The sequence below is a fragment of the Chenopodium quinoa genome, unplaced genomic scaffold (assembly GCF_001683475.1).
Source record: "Chenopodium quinoa cultivar QQ74 unplaced genomic scaffold, ASM168347v1, whole genome shotgun sequence".
In the NCBI taxonomy this organism is placed as follows: domain Eukaryota; kingdom Viridiplantae; phylum Streptophyta; class Magnoliopsida; order Caryophyllales; family Amaranthaceae; genus Chenopodium; species Chenopodium quinoa.
This window is the reverse complement of record NW_018744504.1, coordinates 542,276-569,700: the sequence shown is the minus strand read 5'-3', so window position 1 is coordinate 569,700 and position 27,425 is coordinate 542,276. Positions and strand designations below refer to the sequence as shown.

General features: G+C 34.3%; 2 protein-coding genes across 3 annotated transcripts; both read left to right on the top strand.

The window, feature by feature from the left end:
- The first annotated feature begins 793 nt into the window (after positions 1-793).
- Positions 794-10,819, top strand: LOC110698307 (autophagy-related protein 18b-like). The gene is made up of 12 exons (XM_021875717.1): positions 794-1,277; positions 1,385-1,458; positions 1,987-2,060; positions 2,196-2,305; positions 3,085-3,176; positions 4,482-4,594; positions 5,890-6,009; positions 7,142-7,287; positions 8,390-8,494; positions 9,272-9,337; positions 9,635-10,026; positions 10,489-10,819. Exons 1-11 carry the CDS (start codon positions 1,219-1,221, stop codon positions 9,774-9,776), a joined length of 1,101 nt encoding a protein of 366 aa, XP_021731409.1. The 5' UTR covers positions 794-1,218; the 3' UTR covers positions 9,777-10,026; positions 10,489-10,819.
- Positions 10,820-20,299: 9,480 nt separating this feature from the next.
- On the top strand, positions 20,300-26,827 carry LOC110698306 (AFG1-like ATPase). 2 transcript variants are annotated; one of them, XM_021875715.1, is made up of 15 exons: positions 20,300-20,742; positions 21,205-21,523; positions 21,684-21,763; positions 22,137-22,237; positions 22,343-22,465; positions 22,602-22,671; positions 23,187-23,273; positions 23,381-23,446; positions 23,566-23,658; positions 23,897-23,953; positions 24,052-24,180; positions 24,258-24,348; positions 24,776-24,864; positions 25,668-25,861; positions 26,324-26,827. In XM_021875715.1, exons 2-15 carry the CDS (start codon positions 21,304-21,306, stop codon positions 26,424-26,426), a joined length of 1,503 nt encoding a protein of 500 aa, XP_021731407.1. In that variant the 5' UTR covers positions 20,300-20,742; positions 21,205-21,303; the 3' UTR covers positions 26,427-26,827. The 2 variants fall into 2 exon arrangements, with proteins under 2 accessions (XP_021731407.1, XP_021731408.1); XM_021875716.1 differs by lacking the exon at positions 20,300-20,742 and having other exon boundaries at positions 21,497-21,523; positions 22,141-22,237.
- Positions 26,828-27,425: the final 598 nt, after the last annotated feature.

The window sequence follows — 27,425 nt, the reverse complement described above, 5'->3', positions numbered from 1 at the left end:
TCTGAGTACTCAATCCTCTAAAGAAAATGGATGGATTGTGTTGAAATTCAAAAAGTTTTACACCGATGGAGATTAGTCACCTTCCTGTGAAAAGGGCATGATAGGTGTGAAACAACTCCAGGTTTGGCACAAGAAGATTTGACTATAGGTATGGTTAATCAAGTGTCATCGTGTGAAAGTATGTCGGTGCCCCTTCCAGTTGCTCCAGTCTACACTCCATTGAAGTTTGTTGTGAGCCGCAACAATTCCTTTCTCAGAATTTGATGATATTGGTTTCCTCCCGTCGTTGCAAAGGTAGAAGGAAAAGTCATTCTCTGATAAATTTAACTTACTCTGTATTCACTAACTCTTTGTTTTGCAGGATGAGTGGTTCAAAAAGGAAAGCGTCCTACCCCACTGAAGTTGTTTGAATAGAAGGTTGTTATATGGTTCTACCCCTAATGTTCTAATGTGTAATATAGTTTATAATTAATTTAGGGTTTTCTTGTTGTTGTAAATAAATAAATAAATAAATAAAAAAGATTGAACCAAGCTGGACCAATATTTGATCAAATTATATACGGAGTAATACTTGGTATCTTTTTACTTAGTACTTCGTATTAAATAGTTCATAATATTTTTTTTTTTAAAAGCTCCTAATTTATAGAAGTTCTTTAAAAAATAAAAAAATCATATTGCATACTTAAAATAAATTAGTCTGGTCCGAACTGATATGAGTCGGACCGATGAGTAAAAAGCAGACCGGTGAACAGTCTTTTTTTCCTCATCCAGTATTCCAGTCCATCTTTTGGCCTGAATCGATAATTAAATCGTTTTAGTCGAACGTTGCCCGAGATGTGATCAAACTCTACCTGCACAAAAGACCAATTGAGCTAGTTTAGGCACAGTATAAATAATGTTCTTATTTGAAGTCAAAATCATCACTTTTTAACACCAACTGTTTTTGATTTTATTTCACAACCCAGAATCTTACTAATTCAATCATCTTCCTCATTCATTCACTTCTTTCTGTAATCCGTGATCCCACAATTTAATTTAATTTAATTTTTGTTCACAATTTCTAACTATCGCCCAATAAACTATCATCATACCTAAATCTCTCCTCTTGTTTTAATCAAATCTCTTTTGTTTTCTGATTCTGGGTTTCAGTATTCTATAATTCAATTACAATTACCCAAAATTCTTAATCAAGTTCTCCTCTTTCTGTAATTTCTGACAATGGCAAACCAAAATTCATCATACCCAATTCTCTGCGCTTCTTTCAATCAGGATTACAGGTTAATTTAATTCTGGGGTTTTCAGCGTTATACTTTGATTTGTGTTATTGGTATTTTGAAATTAATGGGTGTTTTTTTTTTCCTTATTTATTTTGGATTATATGAAGTTGCTTTGCTGTGGGGACGAAGCTTGGGTTCAAAATTTTTGATGCTGAAACTCTCAGGCTATGCTATGAAAAGGGTAAATTCTTAATCTTTGTTGTTTATTGATCTTCGATGGTTTAAAATTTCAGAATTATTGGCAATATTAGTTTATTTATGTGTTGTAAATTGATATGATAGGCTAAATATTTAATCTTGAATTATGCTGCTGCTGAATATCAACAACTTGTTTAAACAACAATGTTAATGACACTTTTAATGGAGATGTTGCGACTGGTATGATCTCGGTTCGTAGGCGGCCTTACCCAATTGCCTAACATTACTTATTCAATACGAAAACCGAACTTTCACCCTTAGCTGCTGAATGTTTGTAACATAGTATAGAAGGTAGAATTGGCAAAATCAAAATTTTAAATTTTTATGCATTGAGCATGATATTCGAGTTAGAGAAACATAGTTTTTTTTTTTTAGCTTATTAATGTTAGTTTTGGGGTGAAAGGTTCAGATGTATTGATGTTAGAGGGTTGATTTAGGAAAGGTTTATGTCTGTTGATTATGAAATGTTAGCTTAGCTCTAGTCTTAAGAGATCTTGTTTCTATATTTTAGATATGGGTGCTTTCAGCATTGTTGAAATGCGATTCAGTTCGAGTCTTCTTGCCATTGTTGGAGCTGGCGAACAGGTTATTTCCATTGAATTTCGACACAGATGATTTTAGCTCTTTTACTAAGTTATTGACCTATCAGTCTGCCACTCTGCTAGCTGCTTTATATAATTCTAATTAGTTAGTTCATTTGTTTCCTTCGTGTGCACTCAGCGAGCTCTATCTCCACGCCGCCTTTGTTTGTTTAATACTACAACTGGAGCTCCTCTTCAAGAACTAAACTTCTTGACTTCAGTTCTTGCTATTCGTTTAAATAAACTTAGGTGAGTAACCTAAACTTTTTCTAAACTTTAACTCTTTTGAAATTTGGGTGACAATTTCCTTTTCTTCCATCTCCTCCCTCTCAAAGGCTATGGATGCAAGATTTAGAACTTTGCAAAGATGATGAGTAATTTTAAGTTTATCACTTATCCAACATATACACACTTATTTTGATTTAGAGCTCAAGTTGCCTTTAAAAATAATTGCAGCTACCATAAAGGACTAAGGACTGGGAGCTAATTGCAATTTTGAAAGCCGATATTTGTTTGTGCGTGTATTAGTTGGCATGTGTGATGAGAAACCCATCAACTGAATAATTTTTTTTTAATTAATTTTTCATGACTGTTTCTTTTCCCCTAAATGTATGTTAAGGAAGACTATGTCCAACAGATTATGTTGGTGTGCTTCTGTCTTGGGTTATTGTGCCATTTGGTCCTGTAGAATTTATGTAGTGGCATTAGGGTAATGTTGATATATAGACTACTTCAGTAATTCCTATTACAATTGTTCAGGTTCTATACGCCCTTATCTTTTGGCTCTTTGACCCTTTAGTTCCTTAACATTCCCTTGTTTTTGTTGTTTGCTGGAAGTTTCATGTGTTCCCTACTAATCTAACTCTATTGTACCTTGGAGGCCAATGAATCCATTACTTGTATATGTAGCCAAAACTGCACACCTTTTATCTTTATTGTTTATTCCAGTAACCATTGAAAGACTTATCAATGCTAAAATCCAGTGTTCTGTACTCATCATTCTTTTGCTTATGTATCATATACTGCAGATTGATTGTTCTATTGCAAGACAAAGTGTTCATATATGATATCAATAGTCTTGCGATTTTAAGTGTGCTTGATACTGTGCCAAATCCAAAAGGTAATTGATCTGATGATCTATTTCTGATTTATTGCTATTAAAGATCCATAGTTTGTCTTAAATATGCAGTAAAATGTAATGTGATATGATATGATTAACCCAATATGTGTCTCTCACAAGCATGCTGGGATTCTCTAAGTAAGGATATTGCATAGAACTCTTAGCATTAAGCTGAAGAGACACTATCGACCAAAAGCGTTTAACGTAGGCAACATCTTAAAATATAGAGGTTTCCATGAAAACGTTTTTATCCCCTTTTCCCCAAAACAATATAAACTATTAGATCCCTTCAATATAAATTCAAGCTCACAATATTTTTAGTTGTAAATTTTAATTTGGTAAATATTTTGGGAGAGAGGTAGTAAAGAAACAAAAAAAGACCTTAGCCAAAATGTGAACAGTTACCTTTTTTTTTCTTTTTTTTTTTTTTTGAAACAAATGTGAACAGTTACCTTGGCTATTCATTTTATCTATGTTTTGTTTAATATCCTTTGCCTGTGGTGGGTAGCCATCTCTTTTCATATTTTAGCCCTAGAACAGAAGGAAAAAATTTATCCTAGAACCTAAGCTTTGATAGCATGCTAGATTATGAGAAAACTCCTTAGCTTAATTGGATTGTATTCCATTGATCAAATATATAGGGATACAAGGGTTACACAAGATAGATAAGAATACAATATTCACAAAATATATCCGGAACCTATGACAAGATTATCTTTTCAATAATCTCTATCACTTTATTTTATTTTTTACCTCCAATTTGGCTAGGTTATGTCAATGGCCAATAAAGGGTGAATTTAACTCACGACACTTTATTTGCGCGTAGTTTTTGGAAGGCTTGTGGGTAGTACATGGAAATGAATAAACTAATATACGAGTGGAGTAAATGGGGTATTTTTTTTGTTTTCATGAGACAAAAACAATATGAAGTTAACATAAGTAGTGTTTGTGAGAGAGAGAGACAATAAATTAATAGTAGTCCCATGCCAAAATAGGAAGTGATGCAGGAAGCAGACAAACAAAACGAGTGTTGCAAGTATCTTAGGAATGGGGGAGTATATCTTTCTGAAAATGGTTTAATAATGTCACTCAAAGATAACCCTTTCTGGTTCCGCAAACTAAGTAGATTGTCAAATTTGTTGATATTTGGAAGCGATCAAAGTACAAGACGAAGTACACTGACTTGCCTAGTTTTGTGACCTAGTGTTTTCATTTTCCTTTTCATTTGAAAAGGGTTTCTGTGTGTTACAATAGAACTTTTCAGAGTTTATCATGCAGTCTAATATTTGAACTCTCTCATTTTAGGCCTTTCCGCATTCTCCCATATCTTGGATGCTTGCTTCTTGGCTCTTCCGGCAAGTACAACCAAAGGATCCATGCTAGTTTACGATGTTATGGAGCTCCAATCCCTGTGTGAGGTTGGTAAATTCACATAAATTTTTCTGTCTGAAATGGAGAATTTGCTTATTTAATTGCTGGCTCATTTGGAAGAATTTTTTTTTTTTTAAAATATACATGATCTTTGTCCAGCATGTTAACTTTCTTCGTCTTTACTAAAATGCATTTGTGAAGATACCTGACTGAAGTATAGGTGTATTTTGACTTCTCCAACTGACTGAGGTGAAGATTGTAATGGAATTGCTTATGAAAACCTTGTCTATACACTTCTACTATTTTGAATGATAATGATGCCCCTCAAAGCTGAGATTTGTTTGTGTTTTATGTAAAATTGGGAAGATTTACGGAAGTCCAACGATAGCCTTGATTATCATTATTCTCCTTATATTTATTCTATTATGATAACTTCTAAAAAAAATAAAATATTCTATTATGATAGAACAGGCTACATAAAGCTCTTGAATTCTGTTGCTCATTAGACTTTCTCCTCTTGAAAAAAGGCAATAAAAGAAAAGGTATAAGGAAAATTTGAACAAGCATCACATCCTTATCCGCTATGAGCATTGCTTTATGTCTTCCTATTCCTACTCTGGCTTCTAAAGTCATTATCCCAATAATGTGAAATACCTAACATATCTATAACAAACTAAACTCTAGTACTGCAAATTCCTGCTTAAAAGTTAACCTCACTGTGAAGAGTTTTCATTTAGAGTATCAACTTTTTGTGAATTCAATATTATCCCCTCCTCCCCCAAAATTACACAATATGCATTTAGATATATCTGTGCAATATCTCAAGATTGGTCTTATGAAGAAGATTTAAGTAATTGTGTAGTTTAAGTGTAGGACTATTTTTCAGCCATTTACCAGCATCACCAACGTAATAGGATTCCAACATTTCCTGCCCATAGTTGGCATTTGCTTTTTATAAATCTTCTTGACTTGTTCTGACTACTTTCTTCCACTCATTTGGGGAAAGGCTGATGGGACCCTATGAAATTTTCTTTCTCAGCTATTTTTTTCCTTGTTGAGTAGAATGTTTGGTTGAGAAATCCACAAGAATGTACACATGGGTGAGCTGAGATCCCTCTTTAAAATATGATTAGACATTGATTGCATCTAAATTGATTAGTTTCAATGGTGCAATATAGCTTCTAGACTTGCTTTCCTTGTGTGGCTGCTTCTGTCTATTGTATGTCTTCTTTCATAATGATGTAGAATAGTAGACTAAAAATAGAACATAAATTTATGTTAGCGAGCTGTTGTGAAGTTTTAATCTTTGGTTTTGTTCTAATTAAGATATCGTTTGTTACAGATAGATGCTCATCTTTCACCCTTGGCTGCAATGGTCTTTTCTTCTGATGGAACATACCTAGCGACAGCATCAGAGCAAGGAACCATGGTTAGAGTACATACAGTACCTGAAGGAACTAAGGTAACTTTATCTATTTTCAAGGATCATTTTTGGAAAAAGGTCCTTATCTTTGCCAATTCATGTCATATGGCTGTCACATGCATGGAAGTACTCATTAAGAGAATGTAATAAACAAAGGCTCTGTTGTATAAATATTATTCTAGGATGTTATATCTACAATACGTTTACATGCATACTAAATTACAAGGGACAGTAGCCTGTAATATTGTTGCTTGTTATGAGCAATATTGCCCTCGTGAATTATAATATTTGCACATTTGCACTTCAATATGATTTTAATTCAACATTGTGCTTTTTAATATTATCACTGTGTACCTTGTTACCAAATTTATCTAGACCATCCATTGTCCTCCCTTTAAAGTAATGTGTGTCGATTGGTGGGAGTTGGGATTATCTTACATTAGCATTTAGAGGAGTTGTAAATGTTATCCATTCTTTGAAAACTAGTAGGCCACAATTCACCCTCTCTTATATGGTGACATCTTTATACTTCTTGACAAACTTGAAGCAGGCTGTATAGATTTTTCCTTTCTGATTAAGTAACTGCTGCACCTCTGTTGTACCTTACCATTGCTGTTGGGTTGTGAATACTCTTTGGTGGTGATTTTAGCTGTAATGAGCCACCTAGAGAAGGGGCATTATGAGTAGCATAATATTATATTGGTAGTAGTCATTAGATTTAGAATAAATAAAGGAGAGTAGGCATAGAGAAAAGGCATCCAGAATATTTCAATTTTTATTTTGTTAGCTTTGGGAGAGGGTCAAGTCTCGAATACCTGAAAATTATCTTTAACTTATTGTACTTACAGCTTTCATAATCAATATCACTTTCTATCTCTTTACAATCATCTGTATGCTGGTTCATTACAAATGGTATCATTACAATCTAATGTTGCATGCAGCCTCCCCTTCTTAGTAGGCAAAATACTTTAGCAGCTTATTGTGTTAGATCCAAAACTATATCTATAGTTTCTGAGATACTCTTGAAGTTCATCCTTGCCGAAATCTGACTTTGATTAGTCCATCCTTCTTAAATATTCCATCTTTTCTATCTACTTAAATTTTCCTCTTTCAAATTTTCAGATAATACTCAAAATATATCTTTTTGCCTAACCTAATTTATTTTTGTCAGTGTTTCAGTTTTCGTAGGGGAGCCTATCCATCCACAATTTTCTCCTTGTCCTTTGGTTCATTTATGCAGCTCCCTAAATTTCTTGCCGCCATAAGTTCCTCTGGCTCTCTTCACTTATTCATACTTGGAGCTGCCTCTAATCAAAGGTAGATTGAAATGACTTTTTATTCTTTTGTTGCTTAACATCATTTCTTTGTTTTCAGTGCTCAAACTGTTTTGCTTTTCAATTGGTGTCTATATTTTTATTCTAGTGACAGCTCTATCCAAATTCTAGAGTTTTCTATTGCTCAATCATTGGTGTTGCAGATGTTTGGACAGTTTTTACCACATTACAATGTTTTGGTCACCGTTGTGGCGTTGACATAATTTTTATGTTATTGAAACCCAAGTATTTCATCCTCCTGAATGTAGGCTTTGTTTAAAGGTCACTTAGTGCTTTTGTAGTCTTTGAGTTGTATCTACTGTTCTGTCTGCTATGAATTTTGTACAGCTTGTATGGTGCTTTGCATCTTATTGACTTCTCTTTAGGGTGAACACAATCAGAAAAACTTGCAATATTATGTAGTCCACTAGGGTAGCCTCATTTACTAAATGATGTCATTCTGGAGAACAAATGTAACATGTTAGCACTGAATTTCTTTCATTTCCCCCAATTTGTCCTCCTTATACCCTTGTACTCCGCATTAGGGTTCTTTTCCTCGATTCCCTATGTGCACAGGCACTTGTTTTTGTGTGTCTTGGAGGGGGTGGAAGAAGGGTGAAAGGAGCTTTTTGATGTCTAAGTTAAATTTACGGTTCAGCTTATGTAAAAGACTACTAGTTTAGAGAGAGGAGTTCTATTGGTATGAAAAAAATAGTTGGTAGGATTAGCTTGGTGAGGAAGGTGTTAAAAGGCGAGCAAGGGAAGAAAGTCAGAAAATATCTATATAAGAGGAGATCAGTGAGAGGAAATGTAATTAGAAAATTGCTGAGTAAATTTGATTTTGCATCAGTTTGTCTCCAAGGAAGGGAGTATCCAACCACTCAAGAAACTGGGATAATAAATCCCATTCGATAATTTAATTGCATTAAATAATAATCAACTATCAAATTTCCCCCAAATTCTCTTCTTCCTCATTTCTACATTACTAATATTTTGTTCCGTTACAAAGTACGAAGCATTATATTATGATTTATTTTACTGGATGTTCCTGTATGTGGCTTTAATATAGACTATCCTATTTTTGATTTGATGTTTGCTGTATTCAGGGGTAGAAATTCAAGTAGTTTTATTGGTGGAATGATTCCTAGCTCAATTTTGGATCCAGCTCATCATCATGTTCTTCACAACGCAGTTGTTGAAGGAGTCAAAAGGTGAACATTTAGTGTGACCATATTCTGGTATATTGTTTTGTTTATCTGCTGTATTAATTGTTTTATTTTTTTGTGCAATGTATTTATGTCTTAGGTAATTTATTAGATCAGTTTGGTGTTGGAAGAATCTTGAATGTGGGTGTTTGGAAGAGATAACAACACTAAATAGACTAACATGTGTCCGGTAATTGTAAAGTGTGTGAATACCTTTAATTCTCATCACTCCTTTTTGAATATTTATAAGCTACTTATATTGTAATTTACTTAATCTCAAAATTGTCCTAGCACTCAGTTCATAAGCACGTTGCTCTGATTGAATCACATTTAAGGATATAGCAAAAAAACCTATTAGCAAAAAGGATGGCAATCATTAGTCAAGAAACTAGTTGTTTATATTGAGCTTGAATCAAAAGAGCAAGAGAAATCTGCTTTTCACTTTTAACATTTGAAGGGCATAACAAGGTTTCAAATAGTTGCTTGAGTCATATGACTTACCCAATTTTCAGATTGTATGGGATCAGGCTGAAAGGAGATGAACTAAATTTGTGTTGGCAAAGCCTATTTCTTGAATCATGGAATGTCAGGCCACAACATTGCTTAATTAGAATAGGCATGTTTTCTGGGTACAAGTTAGAAATTAACATTCATCTTAAAACCTGAACAATTTGTTGACTTGTTATTTACATCTTTAATTCCTCCATTCATGGATGTTCTGCATGCATTACAAGTTATTCTATTTCCTGTATGAAATTATTCTCAAGTTAGTGTATTTTGCAGTTATGCTGTAATACGCAAATTGGAGAAGATTTCCGATTCTTCTGGCTCTGGAACATGCCGTTTCAGGTGAGTTAGATGAGTCAAATCTTTAAAATTGACCTCCTGTCTGTTTCTCTATAACCATACTTTTAGTCTCAAGTTATGGCTGTGGATGAAGTTCTGATTTCTGTAATATACGGAGTAACAACTTACAGCTTCGTGGAACTTGAGGATTGCTACATTCCCTACCAAATAAACCTCAATTTTTGGTAGTAGACTTTAAAAGATCTTGGCTGAAATATACAACATTTTGGTGTGATGAATATCTTTCTAAAGCTATTCTCTATTTCTCTTCCTCACTTTCATATCTTTTTGACATGGCAGGGCCACTGTTTCTGTTGTTACTTATGATGGATACTTCTGGGAATACATATTCAATATCAACCATAAGAACGAGTCCTCATGGGCATTGGAGCGAGAGTACAATCTGTTGACTGCAATTTCTGATATTACTACTGGCTCATGAACCATGAACCTTCTTTGGTGCTTCCCTTAACTGTTCTGATTGTAGAGTGATCATACAAGTGATACAACTCACTCACTGTTACTGTTGAATCGCCAACCTCTTTAACCTATGCACATGCCATGTTCGTGCTAAATATCTGTCTGTCTGTCACTGCTATCATACTGTTGTGTGCAACTGAGGAGTCTGATTGGTAAGGGCTGATGATTTGCTGCTCTGGCTCCACCTGTAAAAAGTCTGATGATTGATTATGGTAAACTTTCTACTCAAATGAAATAATATATGCTTTTTTTATCCCATGTTTCATCTCCAATTCCTGTGTGAGGTTGGTAAACTCACATAGAATTCTGTTAATATCTTATTCAGATGATAAATGCAGAATTTGTTTATTTAATTTCTGGCTGATTTGGAGAAATGTTTTTAGTTAATTTATTCGTCTTCATTAAAATGCATTTGTGAAAATATGTTACTGAAGTATAGTTGTATTTTGATCTCTTTAATCGACGAAGATTGCTATGGAATTGCTTATGAAAATTGAAAAGTTTCTTTATACTCTTTAAAGTTTATAGTATATGATAATGATGCCTCTCAAAGTTGGGAATTTTTTTTTTACACACTGCTATTTCTGTTATTCCTAACCGCCTTTTTGGTGCTTTTCTTAACTGTTTAGATTATAGAGTGATCATACAACTCATTCACTGTTATTTTTTATTAGGTTGACCTCTTTAAACAACCTATGCACTTGCCATGTTCGTGCTAACTGTCCGTCGCTGCTATCTTCTTGCTGTGTGCATCTGATCTGAGAGCTTTGATTGATAGGGGTGGCTGATTACTCGCTCCAGTAAACTTACTTGTAAAATGGCATAATGTTCAATGTTTCTGTACAGCAGTTAAGTGTACAATGTACGTCGTACTGGTGTAGGCCGTGTAGCTTCCAGGTTGTTGTACTACTCGTAGAGTCGTAGGTATTTTACTGGGTGTTTCTGCTCATTCTAGTACCCTTTCCGCTCTTTACATTACTCGTATATAACAAAATGTTGTCTAGAGCTTTTCTTCCTTCCCTTAAGAGGGCGTTTGGCAAGTGGGAATTGAGGGTGGGATTGGGAATATTAATCCCAACCTACGGTAATTCCCATGTTTGGTTCATGGGAATGGGAAAATAAAGAGGAAGGGGAATGGGAATAAAATATTTCTATTCCCATCATTCTATTACCTAGGGGGAGTAGGTAATAGAGATGGGAATTGGAAATAAGTAATGAATTGACTAAAATGCCATTAATGAAATAGAATGGAATAATTTTTACAAGGGTGTTTTCGTAATTGTAAAATGTTATTTCCCATCTATTCCATCTCTTTCCAAACAATACTTTGGACATATTATATGAATTCCCACCTTCTAACTCCCATTCCCATTCCCATCCTATAATCTCCAAATTCGCATTCCCACTTGCCAAACGCCCCGTAAGAGTTACTACATTTTTAGCTATTATTGTATGTTCCGCGACTTCTGTCCAATGCTGGATACACTAAATGGTGTACTTGTATGAAGAACATTATTTTCCTTAAAACTTAATATACTCTACTCGCGAGCAGTATTTTTATTTCCTTTTTATTTTTCTTAGTAAGGTCTTGAAAGGAAAAAAAAAATAACAAAACCGTGTGATATAAAGTTATTCCACTCGTTAGATCAACGCAAGAGTATGCTACTGCATAAATGCAGGGAACAATGGACCATGCATATATAAAGTACAGTACACGTATTATACAACAATGCCACTAGATTTATGAAGCATGAAATTGTCGAATATAAATATTGAGTACCAACCAAGGCTTGGGCCCTGTTCTTCAGATCCACTTCAGCTCAGCTCTAATAAGTTAAGTTTAATTCAGTTCAACTCTAATAAGTTCAGATCATTTCAGCCCATTTCAGTCAATGAGATCAGGCCCTTGGTATAGTTGGTAAGAAATTCACTTTTGTAACCTTAAGGTAGAGCTGTCAAAAGTTGACCCGACCCGAAATACAGACTGAAACCCGATTATTAACCGATCCATCTAAACCCGAAAAAATGGTGACCCAAACCCGACCTGACCCGACTTGAAACCAACCCTAGACCCGAGTATGTGAGACCCGAACACAAACATGACCTGGAGATGATCCGACTCGAATGTAATCCGTAAATTATTAACCTGAACCGAATCAGACTTGAACCGAAATTGACCCAAACCCGTTTTAACCCGTCAAAACCCGAATTTAACCCGACTTGTTACTAACCTGACCTGAATATAACCCGACCCGTTCTTAACTCGACTCGAATTAACCCAACTTGTTACAAACCCGACCCGAAATCAACTCGACTTGTTATTGACCTGACTCAAATTTAACCCGACTTTTTAATGACCCGACCCGAATTTTACCTGACCTATTACTAACCCGACCCAAAAACTCAACCCGATCTATTACTAACCCGACTCGAAATCAACACGACTTGTTATTGACCCGACCTAAATTCAACCCAAATTGTTTCCAACTCGATTTCAAATCAGCTTAAATGCAATTTAGACCACCTTATTATTGCCGATCAAAGCATTTTGTCTAAGGAAACCAAGTCGGTCCAGGCCAGCAAAAGAAAGGACCATCATCCTCAAATTTAAGAGTTAAATATAGTATATATTTGTTGTACGGTCATAGGAGATAATTATCTTCCTAAATTATAGACTATAGTTCCCTAGTATATTGCCATATATATTTTAGTCAAAGGAAATAATTAGCTTGATTAAAATGATAATTATCTATTTATAGTTAGGTTAACCCGAATATGACCTGACTTGGAACTGATCCGACCGGATTGTAACCTGCAAATTATTGACTTGAATATAACTCAACTTGAATCCGAGAATGACCCGACTTGGAAATGACCCAACCTGATTATAACCCTCAAATTATTGACTTGAACTGAACCCGACTTGAACCTGAGAATGACTCGACTTGAAAATGACTTGACCTGATTATAACCCGCAAATTATTGACTTGAACCGAACCCGACTCAAATCCGAGAATGACCCGACTTGATTCTAACCCGCAAATTATTGACTTGAACCAAACCCGACTCGCGCAAACCCGAGAATTACCCTAACCCGTGAAAACCCAAATTAAACCCGACATATTGTTCACCCGACTCGAATGTAACCCTACCTAAGCCCGACCTAAACCCGATAAGAAGTATGACCTGACGTGACACGACTCAAGCATGACCAACCCAAACTCGACTTGCATAGGTTATGAAAGTAATCCAAATTGACCTGACCCAAGTTGACCTGACCCACTCTTACCGACCCAAACCCGACCCATTTACCTAAATTGACAGCTCTATCCGAAACCTCCAAAATTTCTCAAAAAACGTGGATATCATATAAGCCTTTAATTTTAGATTTTTTTTACTTTTTTTCACCGTAAATAAATATTGTCGGAATGTTAACCATGGTTCCTAATACCCTCCGAAAGTCCAATTGGATGGGTGGAACCATCCAATTTGCCTTTAAACGACCAATTTACCAGTTTACAACTTGCACTGATTTCATTAACTCAAGCCTAAATAATGATCATATATGGTTCCAAACGAAAATATATGACCCCGAGATGTATCCCCTAAAATCTTAAGAATTTTCGACAACGGGTCCGAAACCTCCAAAATTTCTCAAAAAACATGGATATTAGCCTTCCATTTTGATTTTTTTTTTTAATTTTTTTATTGTCCGAAAATAAAAATTGACGAAATATTTACCATAGTCCCTAATACCCTTTGGGAGTCCCATTGGGTGGGTGGAAAAATCCAATTTGCCTTTAAACGACAAATTTACCGATTTACAACTTGTAGTGATTTCATTAATTCAAGCCTACCATGAACATTTATGACAACACATAATAATCATATATATATGGTTCCCGACATAATATGACACCGATGTATTCCTTGGAATTTCAAGACTTTTCGACACCGAGTCCCGAAACCTCCAAAATTTCGCAAAATGCGTGGATATTAGCCTTCAATTTTGGAATTTTTTGACTTTTTTTGCTCGGATATAAAAATCACCAAAATGTTTACCCTGGTCCCTAATACCCTCCGGGAGTCCAATTGGTTGGGTGAAAGTAGTGTGGAACCATCCAATTTGCCTTTAGACGGCCAATTTACCGATTTACATCTTGCACTGGTTTTATTAATTCAAGCCTACGACGAATATTTATGACAACATATAATGATCATATATGGTTTTAAACAATATTATATGACCTCGAGATGTATCCCCTAAAATCTCAAAGCTTTTTGACATCGGACCCTGAAACATAAATAATTTCACAAAAATTTTGGAATTTTTTAACTTTTTTTTTTCGCCAGAAAATAAAAATTGCCGAAATGTTTACCATGGTCCCGAATACACTCTGGTAGTACAATTGGGTGGGTGGAACCACCAATTTGCTTATAAACGGCCAATTTACCGGTTTACAACTTCCACCGATTTCATTTACTCAAGCCTACCACGAGCATTTAAGACAACAAATAATGATCATAAATGGTTCCAAACGACATTATATGATCCCGAGATATATTCCCTAAAATCTTAAATTTTTTCGACACCGGTTCCCGAAACCTCCAAAATTTCTAAAAAAACATGGATATTAGCCTTCAATTTTGGAATTTTTAAAATTTTTTTCGTCCGTAAATAAAAATTGTCGAAATTTTTACAGTGGTCCCTAATACCCTCCGGTAGTCCAATTAGATGGGTGAAACCATCCAACTTGCCTTTAAACGACCAATTTACCGGTTTACAACTTGCAACGATTTCATTAACTCAAGTCTACCACGAACATTTATGACAACATATAATGATCATATATGGTTCCAAAAGGCATTATATGACCTCGAGATGTATCCCCTAAAATCTTAAGGCTTTTCGACAATGGGCCCGAAACTTCCAAAATTTCTAAAAAAGCGTGGAACTAGCCTTCAATTTTGAAAATTTTTGATTTTTTTTTCGGCCCGAAATAAAAATTGCCGAAATGTTTACCATGGTCCCTAATATCCTCCGGGAGCCGATTGGGTGGGTGGAACCATCCAATTTGCCTTTAAACGACCAAATTATCTGTTTTCATCTTGCACCTATTTCATTAATTCAAGCCTACCACGAACATTTATGAACAAATAAAGATCATATATGGTTCCAAACGACATTATATGACCCCAAGATGTATCCTATAGAATTTCAAGACTTTTCGACACCGGACCTCGAAACCTCCAAAATTTCTCGAAAAGCGTGGATATTAGCCTTCAATTTTGGAATTTTTTGACTTTTTTTCGTCCGGAAATAAAAATTGCCGAAATATTTACCATGGTCCCTAAATCCCTAATACTCTCTGGGAGTCCAATGGGGTGTGTGGAACCATTCAATTTCCTTTTAAACGGCTAATTTACCGGTTTACAACTTGCACCGATTTACCGATTTACAATGGCCAATTTAATTAACTCGCAGCGAACCCGACTTTAACCGAAATTGACCCAAACCTGTTTCAACCCGTCAAAACCCGAATTAAACCCAACTTGTTACAAACCCAACCTGAATTTAACCCGACTTGTTCCTAACCCGACCTGAATGTAACTCAACATGTTACAAACCCAACCCGAAATCAACCCGACTTGTTATTGACCTAACCCAAATTCAACTCGACTTGTTATTGACCCGACTCGAATTTTACCATACCTATTACTTACCCAACCCAAAAATTTAACCCGATCTGTTACTAACCCGACTCGAAATCAACACGACTTTTTATTGACCCGACCTAAATTCAACCCAAATTGTTCCCGACCCGATTTCAATTCACCTTAAATGCAATTTAGACCACCTTATTATTGCTGATCAAAGTATTATGTTTAGGGATACCAAGTCGGTCCAGGCCAGCAAAAGAAAGGATCATCATCCTCAAATTTAAGAGTTAAATATAGTATATATTTGTTGTACAGTCATAAGAGATAATTATTTTCCTAAATTATAGACTATAGTTCCCTAGTATATTTCCATATATATTATAGTTAAAGGAAATAATTACCTTGATAAAAATTATAATTATCTATTTATAGTTAGTTGAACCCGAATATGACCTGACTTGGAAATGAACCGACCTGATTGTAACCTGCAAATTATTGACTTGAACATAACTCGACTTGAATCCGAGAATGACCCGACTTGAAAATGACCAAACCTGATTATAACCCGCAAATTATTGACTTGAACTAACCAAACCCGACTTGAAAATGACCCGACCTGATTATAACCCGCAAATTATTGACTTGAATCGAACCCTACTCAAACCCGAGAATGACCCGACCTGATTCTAACCCGCAAATTATTGACTTGAACCGAATCCGAGAATTACACTAACCCGTTTTAACCCGTGAAAACCCGAATTAAACCTGAATTATTGTTCACCTGACGTGAATGTAACCCGACCTGTTATTAACTTGACCAAAACGCGATAAGAAGTATGACCCGACGTGACCTGATTCAAGCATGACCCAACTCAAAACCGACCCGTATAGGTTATGGAATTAATCTGAATTAACCCAATCCACTCTAACCCGACCCGTTTATCTGAATTGACAGCTCTACCTTGAGGTCACAAAGTCAAATCTTTCCAACTGCCCTACTTGGGGATGAGGATCCCTCGTGCTTCCCCCTTAGTTTTAAGGGTTGACTCGTAAATACTGGACTATAAATATCGTGAGGGTTAAAGTATAGTCAAGTTCCAATCCTATATACTTTTTTGAGAAAATTAAAATGTTCTTACAAGTAATGGATATAGATGGAATAAATTGTTGGAATATGCTTCAACTCCTCAAGATAGATTTGAAAGGATGTTCACCTAATACGTGTAGCAATTTGGGAGCTTGGGAATGGAAATTGGAGTATGATTGATGAAAGTATGGAAACATCTTGTTTCTTACGACTATTGAATTTGATAGACAAACCCGTCACAATCCACTTTTTCCTTTCCAAATTTGTTACATATGGGGGAATTGGGGATGGAATGAGAGTTTTATTTCCATCCATCAATCAATCAATTATATTATACTAAAGGCGAAACTTAGAGAACACTTGGCAAAATATTATAAAAAGTTTTCCCTCCAAAACCACTTACTAAAAAAAACTTATTGTAATTAAATTATGACTTTTAGTTTGTATAAAATCTAAAATAAATGTCCTTACAAAACAAATTGCCCATTATAACTATTATATGTTTAATTAATTTCTTAAACAATATTTCATACTTTTTACTACTAAGTCTATTTATAATATTTATATCCATTATTTTAGGTAAAATTTATTGTCATTAGAATTATTTAACAACCGTGCATTGCACGGGGTTTAATCTAGTTTGTAACTAAACACATATATTCTATGTTATATGAAGTTATCTATTTCCTCAATTTTGATTTAGACCCTATTTGATTCACCTTAATTTTGCTGAACTAAAATTATTTTTACTGAACTGAACTTATTTTTACTGAATTGAACTTAATTTTACTAAACTGAAATTATTTTTACTGATTTTCTATTATAATTCTTCTTTAAGAAGACTGAATTTTACTGAACTGAACTTATTTTTACTGAACTGAAATTAATTTTACTGAAGTGAACTTATTTTTACTGAACTGAAATTATTTTTACTTAATATTATTTTTTTAAGGTGAAAAGAACAGGGACTTAGTTGACAAAATTTAACTTTTAACAATATATTTACAAACTATACTTTGACTATGTAAAAAAAAAAATCTCTACTTTGCCTATTTTTGTAATTAAAACGGAATATACAAGTAGAAACATGGTTATTTGTAATCTTGTTAGTTTAATTTCTATCGCATTTTCAAAATAACAACTTTTGGTATTTTAACTTTTTGATAACTAAGGTATTGTTCTTTTGGACTTCTCTGCGGAACTTTACAGTTTAATTTCGTTCTAAAAAAGTTAAAAATAAATAGGATTTTTTGAAAATTACCACCCCAAAATGTACCATGTATTGAAATAACCACCCATTTTTTTTGAAATTAAAAATAACCACCCATATTTTACAAAAAATGTAGGTTTTACCACCCGAACTATATTCCGACCAGTTTTTCGAGCATGGGCCCCACATAACGGCTGTATTTTATTTTTATAAAAGTTATTTCTCGATTTATTTCCTCCCTTGGTTCACAAACTACTCCCAAACTTAAAATCCTTCATTTAATCCACAAATTCTACCAATTTTTACTCCAAGTTTTGCAAATTGACAAGCGAATCATTTGAAGAACGCACTTAAATTTTTTCACACCAATTTATACATCAAAGTAATTGAAGATCGCACTTTATTTTTATTTTTTTAGTTATTTTGCAATGTTTAATAAAGTAGAATTCAAGTTATACGATATTTTTTGTTTGGAATGTGTTTTATTAGGAATTTAATGATGTAATCGTTGTTTGATTCATTCAATTTAACTTGAATTGAAAATTAGGGTTCTTCATAATGAAATTGAATGGCACATGTTCAGAAAAATAGCCGGAGTATAGGTAAGGGTGGTAAAACCTACAGTTTTGTAAAATATGGGTGGTTATTTTTAATTTCAACAAAAATGGTGGTTATTTCAACACATTAAATTTTAGGGTGGTAATTTACAAAAAAATCCAAATAAATATTGCAAATCAATCGACAATGTTATTCCTATTTAAATAACCATGCGCATTATTAATTGATTGTTGGTGTAGTGGTGATTGAAATTACACTTGGTAAGAAGGACCTGTGTAACTGTTTTCGATCCATCCCCTGCAACAATAATTGAGAGGGGACTGGAATTTAACCACACAGAACTGATCTCCAATTTCGGATTAGCCCAAAGGGTAAACCGGGTGTAACACCAAAAAATAAAATTAACCATGTGCATTTCAAGCCCAATTCTATAGGCCCAAAACATCATAATTACATATAACACACACAGGTTAATAAATACATTCAAGATTTTTTCTTGAGATTTTTTTCCCACTCTAAGGGCCTGTTCACATTTACTGATTTGAACTGAACTGATTGGAGCTGAACTGAACTGAACTGAATTGAGCTGAAATGAATATTTTATGAGAGAATGAAATTAGGAGCTGAATTGAACTGATTGGACCTGAACTGAACTGAACTAAAATTAAGTAAATGTAAACAAGCCCTAAGACTCATACCATTTGAAGATTACTTATAAGTTATACTCCCTTTGTTGACTTTTTGCGATCTTCAACAAGCGTTTTAAAACGGTTATATCTCCATTTTCACACGTGTAAAAATTATAAAAACTAAATATCAATAAAATGTACAATGAGACGCATCCAACAAGATCTCACATGACTATATTATCACTTATAGATTAAGAGTATTTTATGGTCAAAGTTTATAAAAATTGATCCAAATTTTTGCAATGGGGCAAAATTTTAAGAACAAAGGTAGTAACAACTACCAACTTACTCATGAAACTAAACAATATGCCAAAAAAAACCTAGGTTAGTATGAAGCGCACCGGCTGGGAATGGTAACGGGTCAGATCCGGATCGGGTCCGGATTCAGATCCGTTATTGTATTTAGGATCCCGATTCGACTCGGATCCATCGAGTCTGAAAAATGGAGACCCGGATCTAGATCCGACGGGTCCCAACGGATCCGGGTCTAAAACGGTTCTAACATATTTTGCCTAATTTTTTTTTTGTAATAAATGTAATGTTAGGGTTAAAAAATACATTTCAAACTTCCGTCGGAGTTATAAGTTCAACCTAAATTAAAGTTATACAACTAATCTAAAAACACAAAGTAACAACTTATACACTTATAATTTGAAATAAAAATTATAAACAACGAAAAAAGTACGATGTTACAAATGAGCAAGTGAAAGAACAATGATGATGTTGATATGAGCCTCTTCAAGGGTTAATCTTTATCACTAATAACGTCATCAACATTTTTAATAAAAAAAAAAACAATTTTAGTTCTTTTAACAGAAAAATTTTAAAACGGGAAAACAGATTTGAATCCGGGTCTAGGGGCCAAAATCGAATCCATATCCGCTTTTATCAGCGAGACCTAGATCTGATGGGATTAAAATTTGAAGACTCAAATCTGTAAAAAACGGATCTGGATCCACGGATCCGGGTCGGTTCCAGATCCACTGCCATCCCTGGATGGGGTGGATGACAAATTCGCTAAAACAAAACTCGACACAAGGCACTTCTAATGGAGCTACAAATATGACTACTACATACTCCATCCTCTTGTTGAAACTTAATCTTTCATACATCACACCCCCCACTTGAAAGTGGCTGCTTGTGTTGATGGGCTTCCTAGATGGTGGGACCTTTCACAATTAATTTCCATAATTAAAGAAAAGCCAAAACACACCTTCCTAAAAGCAAAATTAAAATCAAACTTTGTTCTTCTTTCAATGACTTTCATTTTTCAACCCTCCAATTAAACTGGTGGGAAACTTTATTTAAAAATAAATACTCCATTTCCTAAAAAATAAATAATAATATTAATTGTTGGAAATGATCCACATGCTTATAATTCATATTGGTTTCCTCGTCAAAACAGCAACATTTATTTTCTAATTTATTTTTAGTTTTTCTTTGCTTTCAAGAACATTTGTACCTGAAATATAAAACCCCTAAAAATTTGTCATTCACTCTAGACTCTCCTCTGGAATTTCATCATCTTCTTTCCTCATTTAGGGTTCTGTTCATATATATTTTTTCTTTTTCAACTTTGGTCAAAAGGGGTCTTCTTTCCATCAAATTTGGAATTTTTTAATTCAATTTTTAGGCTTTGACTTCATCAAAGATTAACCCTTTTTATTAAATTTCATTTCCTCAACTGGGTTGTAATCAAATTCTTGGAGTTTGATTGGATCAGGTACGTTTTAGTTTAATTGTTTAAATCTTTGCTTTCTGGGTTTTTCAGAATTTATATCTTTCTGGTATTGAAGCCTGTTTATTTGAATAATTATGTGAATTTGTCGTGGGTTTGTGTGGGACAAGTAATGTTTGGACCGTGGTATAGACGGGATTTGATCCGAGGTCTTGGGTTAACCCGTACCTCCTAGGACTTTACCAACTAAACTAGCTGACCTTCCACGTATTCTTGCATGTTTAAAATTGTAACTTGTATGAGCATATTGTAGGTTTTACATCTGTTTTAGTGTTTTTTTGTGGTATTATGACTGCACATTGATAATTTATAGGTGGGATTGTTTGTAATTTAATACTAGTTATTTGTACTACGAAGTAGTTTTAATGTGAGAATCTTAACTTGTATATATCTCAAGAAACAGTCTAATTGAAGTTAATGTTGGTATTTGTTTTTGGATTGTTTCAGAACTTTGCATCACTGTAATACATTGAACTACACTTGAAGTTTAAGCTTCATTGGTGTGGTTGAATATTGCCCCATCTCTATTGTGGTAGAGGATAGAAAATGAGAATATTAGCTCGCTCTATTCGCCAATTTCAATCAATTTTAAGGTCCCAAGGAGAAAATTATGCAATTGGATTGGCAAGGAGGAGATATTTGGTAAATCGGAGTTCGAATTATAAGTATGAGGCTATTCGAAATCTGCAAATACATAGATATGCTCGTCCGTTTTTTATACCATCAAGATACTTGTCATCCGAAGCAGTGGAAATTTCCAATGGAGGTCACCTTCTGTTCTTAAGTTTAAATACTCTCAAATAATGTGATTAAGAGTTAGTGGAGTTTGATATAGTGAAACAAACACTCTCAAATATATGTTTGGGTGTAAGAAAAATGTTCACGAAAATTTGGGTTAAGTCTTTGCTCTGATTGTTGTACTACAGATGGGATTAAAGGAGGCCCTCTTGTGGAGTATGAAAGGCGAGTTGCGGCTGGTGAACTATTTGATGGTGATCTATGTCAGGTATGAAGTGTTAAATCTTGAAACTGCTTGAATCGAAATTTTAAAAAATCTCTATACTGTAATCTATCAATTTGTAAAGGGTTAATGACTGCTTGTATTGGTTTCAGCAATTAGCATCTTTGTAATTTGATTTCTGGAATTCCTATACATTGGTGCAATGTTGTTAATTGCCAAAAATATTGATGCATTGTTGTGAATTATTGTCTAGAAAAGGTTGTAATTGACTAATTGTAAGTAAAAATGCATTAAAACTGCCAAGTGTTATGTAAGAACTGAATGTACATAGTACAATGTTATGTTTGGCAGCGTGCATAAGTATTGTATTTTATCAGATATTGTCATTTGGATGAAATGCTGACTATAATCACTGCAGCTAGACACTTTGAGAGAGCTTCAGAGGCTCTATGATGAGCTTGTTAAGAAAGAAAATGAATGCCGGTTGGATCGCTATGCAACTTCAGAAATATCTGGGAGGCAAGTGCTCTTCTCTTTCTTGTTATTGTTGCTTCTTAGTGTTATTTATTTACTCTGCTTCTTTTTTTGTGGCTTTTGAAGTTGAAGATTTAGTTTGTGATGCAGGAGTAGGTGGTTATGGTCTCGATTTATTCCACAAACATCTTATTCCCCTGTGAAAGGATTATATCTTTATGGTGGAGTTGGCACAGGAAAAACCATGTTGATGGACTTGTTTTATCATCAACTGTAAGACAATATTCATTTGTTTGATTTTAAAGGAAACTAGTAGAATGTTGCTAGATATAAATTTATATGCTAATTGTTACATTATTTACTTCCTTCAATTACCTTTTAGAAGTGATTATATATTTACTCTTGTCAGACCTTGCAATTGGAGGAAAAGGAGGATACATTTTCATGACTTCATGCTCAATGTTCATAGCCGTTTGCAGGTGCGTGTGTTTCTACTTTAAATTCTTTTGATGAGAGTGTTGTCTTGAAAATCAAGAACCATAGAGTTGAACATATATCACTGAAAATAGAATGTCAATTAGAAGCTGATTGTTTCAGACCACTTGCAACAATTTGAATCTTTAGAGTATTCCAAGGAAGATAACTCAAAAGAAAAAAATTCATTGTGGGGCAGGGCTATCTGGGGGTTGTTTCCCTTGTTTGGGGAGAATGTGAGGGAATGATATGAGTCTTTTGACTATTAGATATTTTGTATGGTTACTCATGCTTATTTCATGTCTCTGAATAAACTGGTGATTTCACTTAATAGTTTTTCAATTCAGAAGATTAAACTGATGTATAGACTATAGTCATTTGCTACATGGAAGAATAGTGACGATTCAATATAAATTGATCTCAGGTTTAATTTTACTGCATAGTAGAATAATGGTACCATGTTTTTTTTATAGTTATTACAGCGTGAATGTAAGATTTTAATAATTTTGTCTATTTGCAGAAACACAGGGGTGTGACTGATCCACTTGAGGTTGTTGCAGATGAGATATCAGATGATGCAATTTTGTTATGTCTTGACGAATTTATGGTACAGCACTGGGCATATGGAACCATACCAATGATCTCAACAGCTTCTTTAATTGGTGTAATATATGTTGACAAATTGCTATCTGTTTTTTTTTATTGGGTTCCCAGGTAACCGACGTGGCTGATGCATTAATATTGAATCGTTTATTTGGACATCTGTTCAGCAATGGTGTTGTAAGCATTTTTAACTTCAAACTGTTGCTCTTGCCTGAATTAAATAATTTTCAATTTTCCCCTCTCTCTATCTTCCACAGATTGATTTTTTCCCCCTTGTTTCTCTGTGCTGAATTTAGATTCTTGTTGCAACTTCAAATCGCACCCCAGATAATCTCTATGAAGGTGGCCTACAGAGAGATCTTTTTCTACCTTTTATTGCCACAGTTAAGGTGAGTCTCAAGGCTCATCTTAGTATACCTTTGACCTTAATTGCTTCGTAAAGTTTGATCAGTAGAATATGAATTAACAGTGCTTTCAAGATTAACCCAAAGACAATAGTAGAAAAACAAGGCTTTCAGTTGTGCCAGAGATACGAAGTCATTCCTTCAAGATAAACTGTCATTTGACAATTTTTACTTCAACCACCTATAGAATTTCTATTTTTTTTCATTCTCATTATTTTTGCAGGAAAGATGTGCAGTGCATGAAATTGGATCATCAGTGGATTATCGGAAGATGACCTCAGTAAGTTTGGTTCTAATTTAGTGTAGTCTTTTATAACATGGATTTTTCATCTTTATATACTAATTAGTAATAGCTCCTGCCTATACTTGCAATTGCAGGGTGAGCAGGGCTTTTATTTAGTTGGACTGGATATGTCAGGTCTTCTGAAGGTTAAGTTTCAGCAGCTAATAGGGGAACATCAACCTCATCCACAAGAGGTAGAAGTGGTTATGGGAAGGAAATTACAGGTTCGTTTACAATAAATATCGCTAGTGCTTAAGCATGATAAATCCAACTTGCTAAACATTCTGCTAACATTTTTTAGGTTCCATTGGGTGCTAATGGTTGTGCTTATTTTCCTTTCGAAGAGCTGTGTGATAGACCTCTTGGAGCTGCAGATTATTTTGGATTATTCAGTAAGCAATGTTACTTTATTAAAATATCTGCAAATTTCACTCATCTTTTTTCCTTGCTGGTTTTAGATGAGTGCTGCTTGTACATAGTTTTTACTATATGTATGTGAAATAAATGAATGATACACATGTATAATACTACGTATAATATACCAACATTTTTATAGAAGCAAATTCATCATGGTGTCTACTGAGACATTATGTTCTCTGATCTGAGGCTGTTGTAACATGAGAACTTTTGTGTTGCTAGGCTTCAGTTTCCCAATTTGTAACTATCAAAATTGATCTTGCAGCTGACTGTCTTTGGTCCTGTCATTATTGTTTCATTTTTATTTTTACTATTTGCTGTCGTTCTGTGGTGCATCTGCCTGTAGATTTTGCAATGTTATATGTTGTATATACATGATTTATGATATGTTTTATTTTGCAGAGAAATTTCACACTCTGGCAATAGATGGGGTGCCAATTTTTGGGCTAAATAACAGGACAGCAGCATACCGGTTTGTCACTTTAATTGATGTACGTCTTTTTTCCTGAATTCTTAAATGCCTGTCCTATTGGTTTTGTTGCATTTTTATGTGAATGGTAGAGAATTATGATATTGTCAAGATTCAGTTTTGAGTATGATAATGTCATTGATATATGAATGCTCATGCGGTCATAGTGTCATACCAATCAGGAAGAGAACTGGGAGAAGAGAAATGTAAAAGGAATATATAACATACTGCTTGCAACGAACTGAGTTCGGTCACCCAGCAAAGTCAGTGTAACAACACTGATTTCGGATTGTAAATAGCAAATTAATAAAGGTGAAAGCTTTAAATTGATTGATAATAGTGAAAGGGTTACAAACGATACGCTAATAGCTTAAGGCTATCAATCTTCGAAAGTGAGTTTAGCTCACAACTCTCCAAAATGGCTTTAGGCCATAACTCTCCAAAAGGTTCATACCAAATTTTTGCCTATCTATTTCCTTCCCTTACCTCCCTATTTATACTAAGGACTATCAACCCTAATAAACTAATAAAACTAGAATACCTATACTACCCCTCAAAGTTAGTCTATTACACTGCTTTTCTTTGTGATTAAGTTTGGCCTTGGTGTGTACAAATCTGCATTGGTTCATTGGTGTATTTATTTATTTACATATGTATTGAGAAATGCCTAGTGTTACATGTGTTTTAAAAATAACTTTATTTTCATACTTAAAATTTGAGAAATCTAAACTAAATGCACAAGATTGTGAGGTAATCACTGCCTTATTGGATCCTGAGACTGCACCTTAAAATTATAAGCTAAAAAATTTCTTTGTATTCTACCAGGTGATGTATGAAAACAAAGCTAGATTACTGTGTACTGCTGAGGGTAGCCCGTATGAACTCTTTGAAAGAGTTGTAACAATATCTGAGGCCAAGAGCATGGCACCACGGACTTCTTCAAGATCAGCAAAGAAAGATTTTGCTGATCTTTGTGTTGACAATGAACTTGGATTTGCCAAGGATCGCACCATTAGTAGGTATGTATTTCTGTTTTCTTTTTATATTTGGCAGAAAAAGGGGTGTGGGGGGTTAAATGCTGGCTTCATTAGTGTGTGAATCAATTAACTGATGTGCTTGCTGTATCCTTAACATATTAGAAATTACCACTAGGGTATATCAGTTTCCTCGGATACTCTTAATTAGCTTTGAAGTTACTTATTCTTTAACAGTGTTCCTTTTTCTGTCAAACTTTTGCCCTTATTTCAGTATGTATAACAATAAAAGCATTTTTCAATGCAAACATAACAAAGTGTTATCCTTGTGATATATCAATGTTGTATTCTTTTAAGAAGAAATGGGCAAGTTTTGACACTAAGTAATAAAAGGGAGACATTATAGGATCAAGAGAGTTGTGAATTACCAATTCTCTTCTCTGTACCTTTTTTGGAGGTCTGTCTATTGAATTCCAAGTTTACTTTATGTGGATTTCATGCTTGCAGATTAACAGAAATAAATAGCAAAGAGTACCTAGAACAACATGCTGCAATGTTAGCAGCCAAGAAGTCTGAACAGAAGACAGCTGAAAATGCCGTGTCATCTTGAAAGAGGATATGAATAAAATTGCCATACAATTGGAGAAATCTCGTGTGATAGCATTAAGTCTCCTAAATTGCGAGTTGGGTCTGGTGCAAAGGGGAGATCGATTGATCCCTAATAATACCAGCAAAAGAAGAATAACATGGGCTTAAAGCTTAGTCCTGTTGTCACATTACTGTTATATTAGCTGTTGTAACTTCCATAAATATTTTTCTCATCAGAGTAGATCTGAGTTGTATATAGAACAAGAATCTCACTAGCATTCTTAGATGATTGAATTAAACATTTTTTTGATACAAACAAGGCAATAAACCATAGTACAATACTGTACTAACTCGTTGCAATTGTCAACCTTATTCGAATTTCTGCAAGGTTGGGGTATGTTGATGCTCTATTATTATCAGACAGTCTTCCTGTCGTGTTTTATGAAGTTCTTTACTTGCCTCTGCATATTCTGTGAAGTTGCTTGACCCCTAAATCTTGCATTAGTGAAGAGAGGCAGATTATATGTAAACGAAAAGCTAGTTAAAAAAACATCATAGTTATAACCTTGTAACAAGGTGTGTAAGCCAGGATAGATATCTTGATATCCTGTCTTTCTTATGCAAGCGTGTGTGAGCATGACTAGAATGAGTATAATCAATCTCCGAAAAGCTAAATTATGTTCTTGGATGGAGTTCACTTGGTCAAGCAATTAGAGGATTAAGAGTTCTTAGCATCTTTTTTAGTGAAATATGTTTATTTGTCACTATCTGGAAATAATAGTCACATATACTATTACATAGAATTATAGGATTGAAAATAAAAATTCTTAAATTAAGATAGAGTAATATATAATACTCTGTAATTGTATTAGCTGTTATACCCTTAGACCAAAGGACTTTTAGTAAAATTTTGATCTATATTATAAGGAGCTGAGCCAATGAGACTATTATCGATTCAGACAAAGGAATGAATTACATGTGTAATACTCCGTAGTTATTTGGCAATATGATTTGCTTAGGA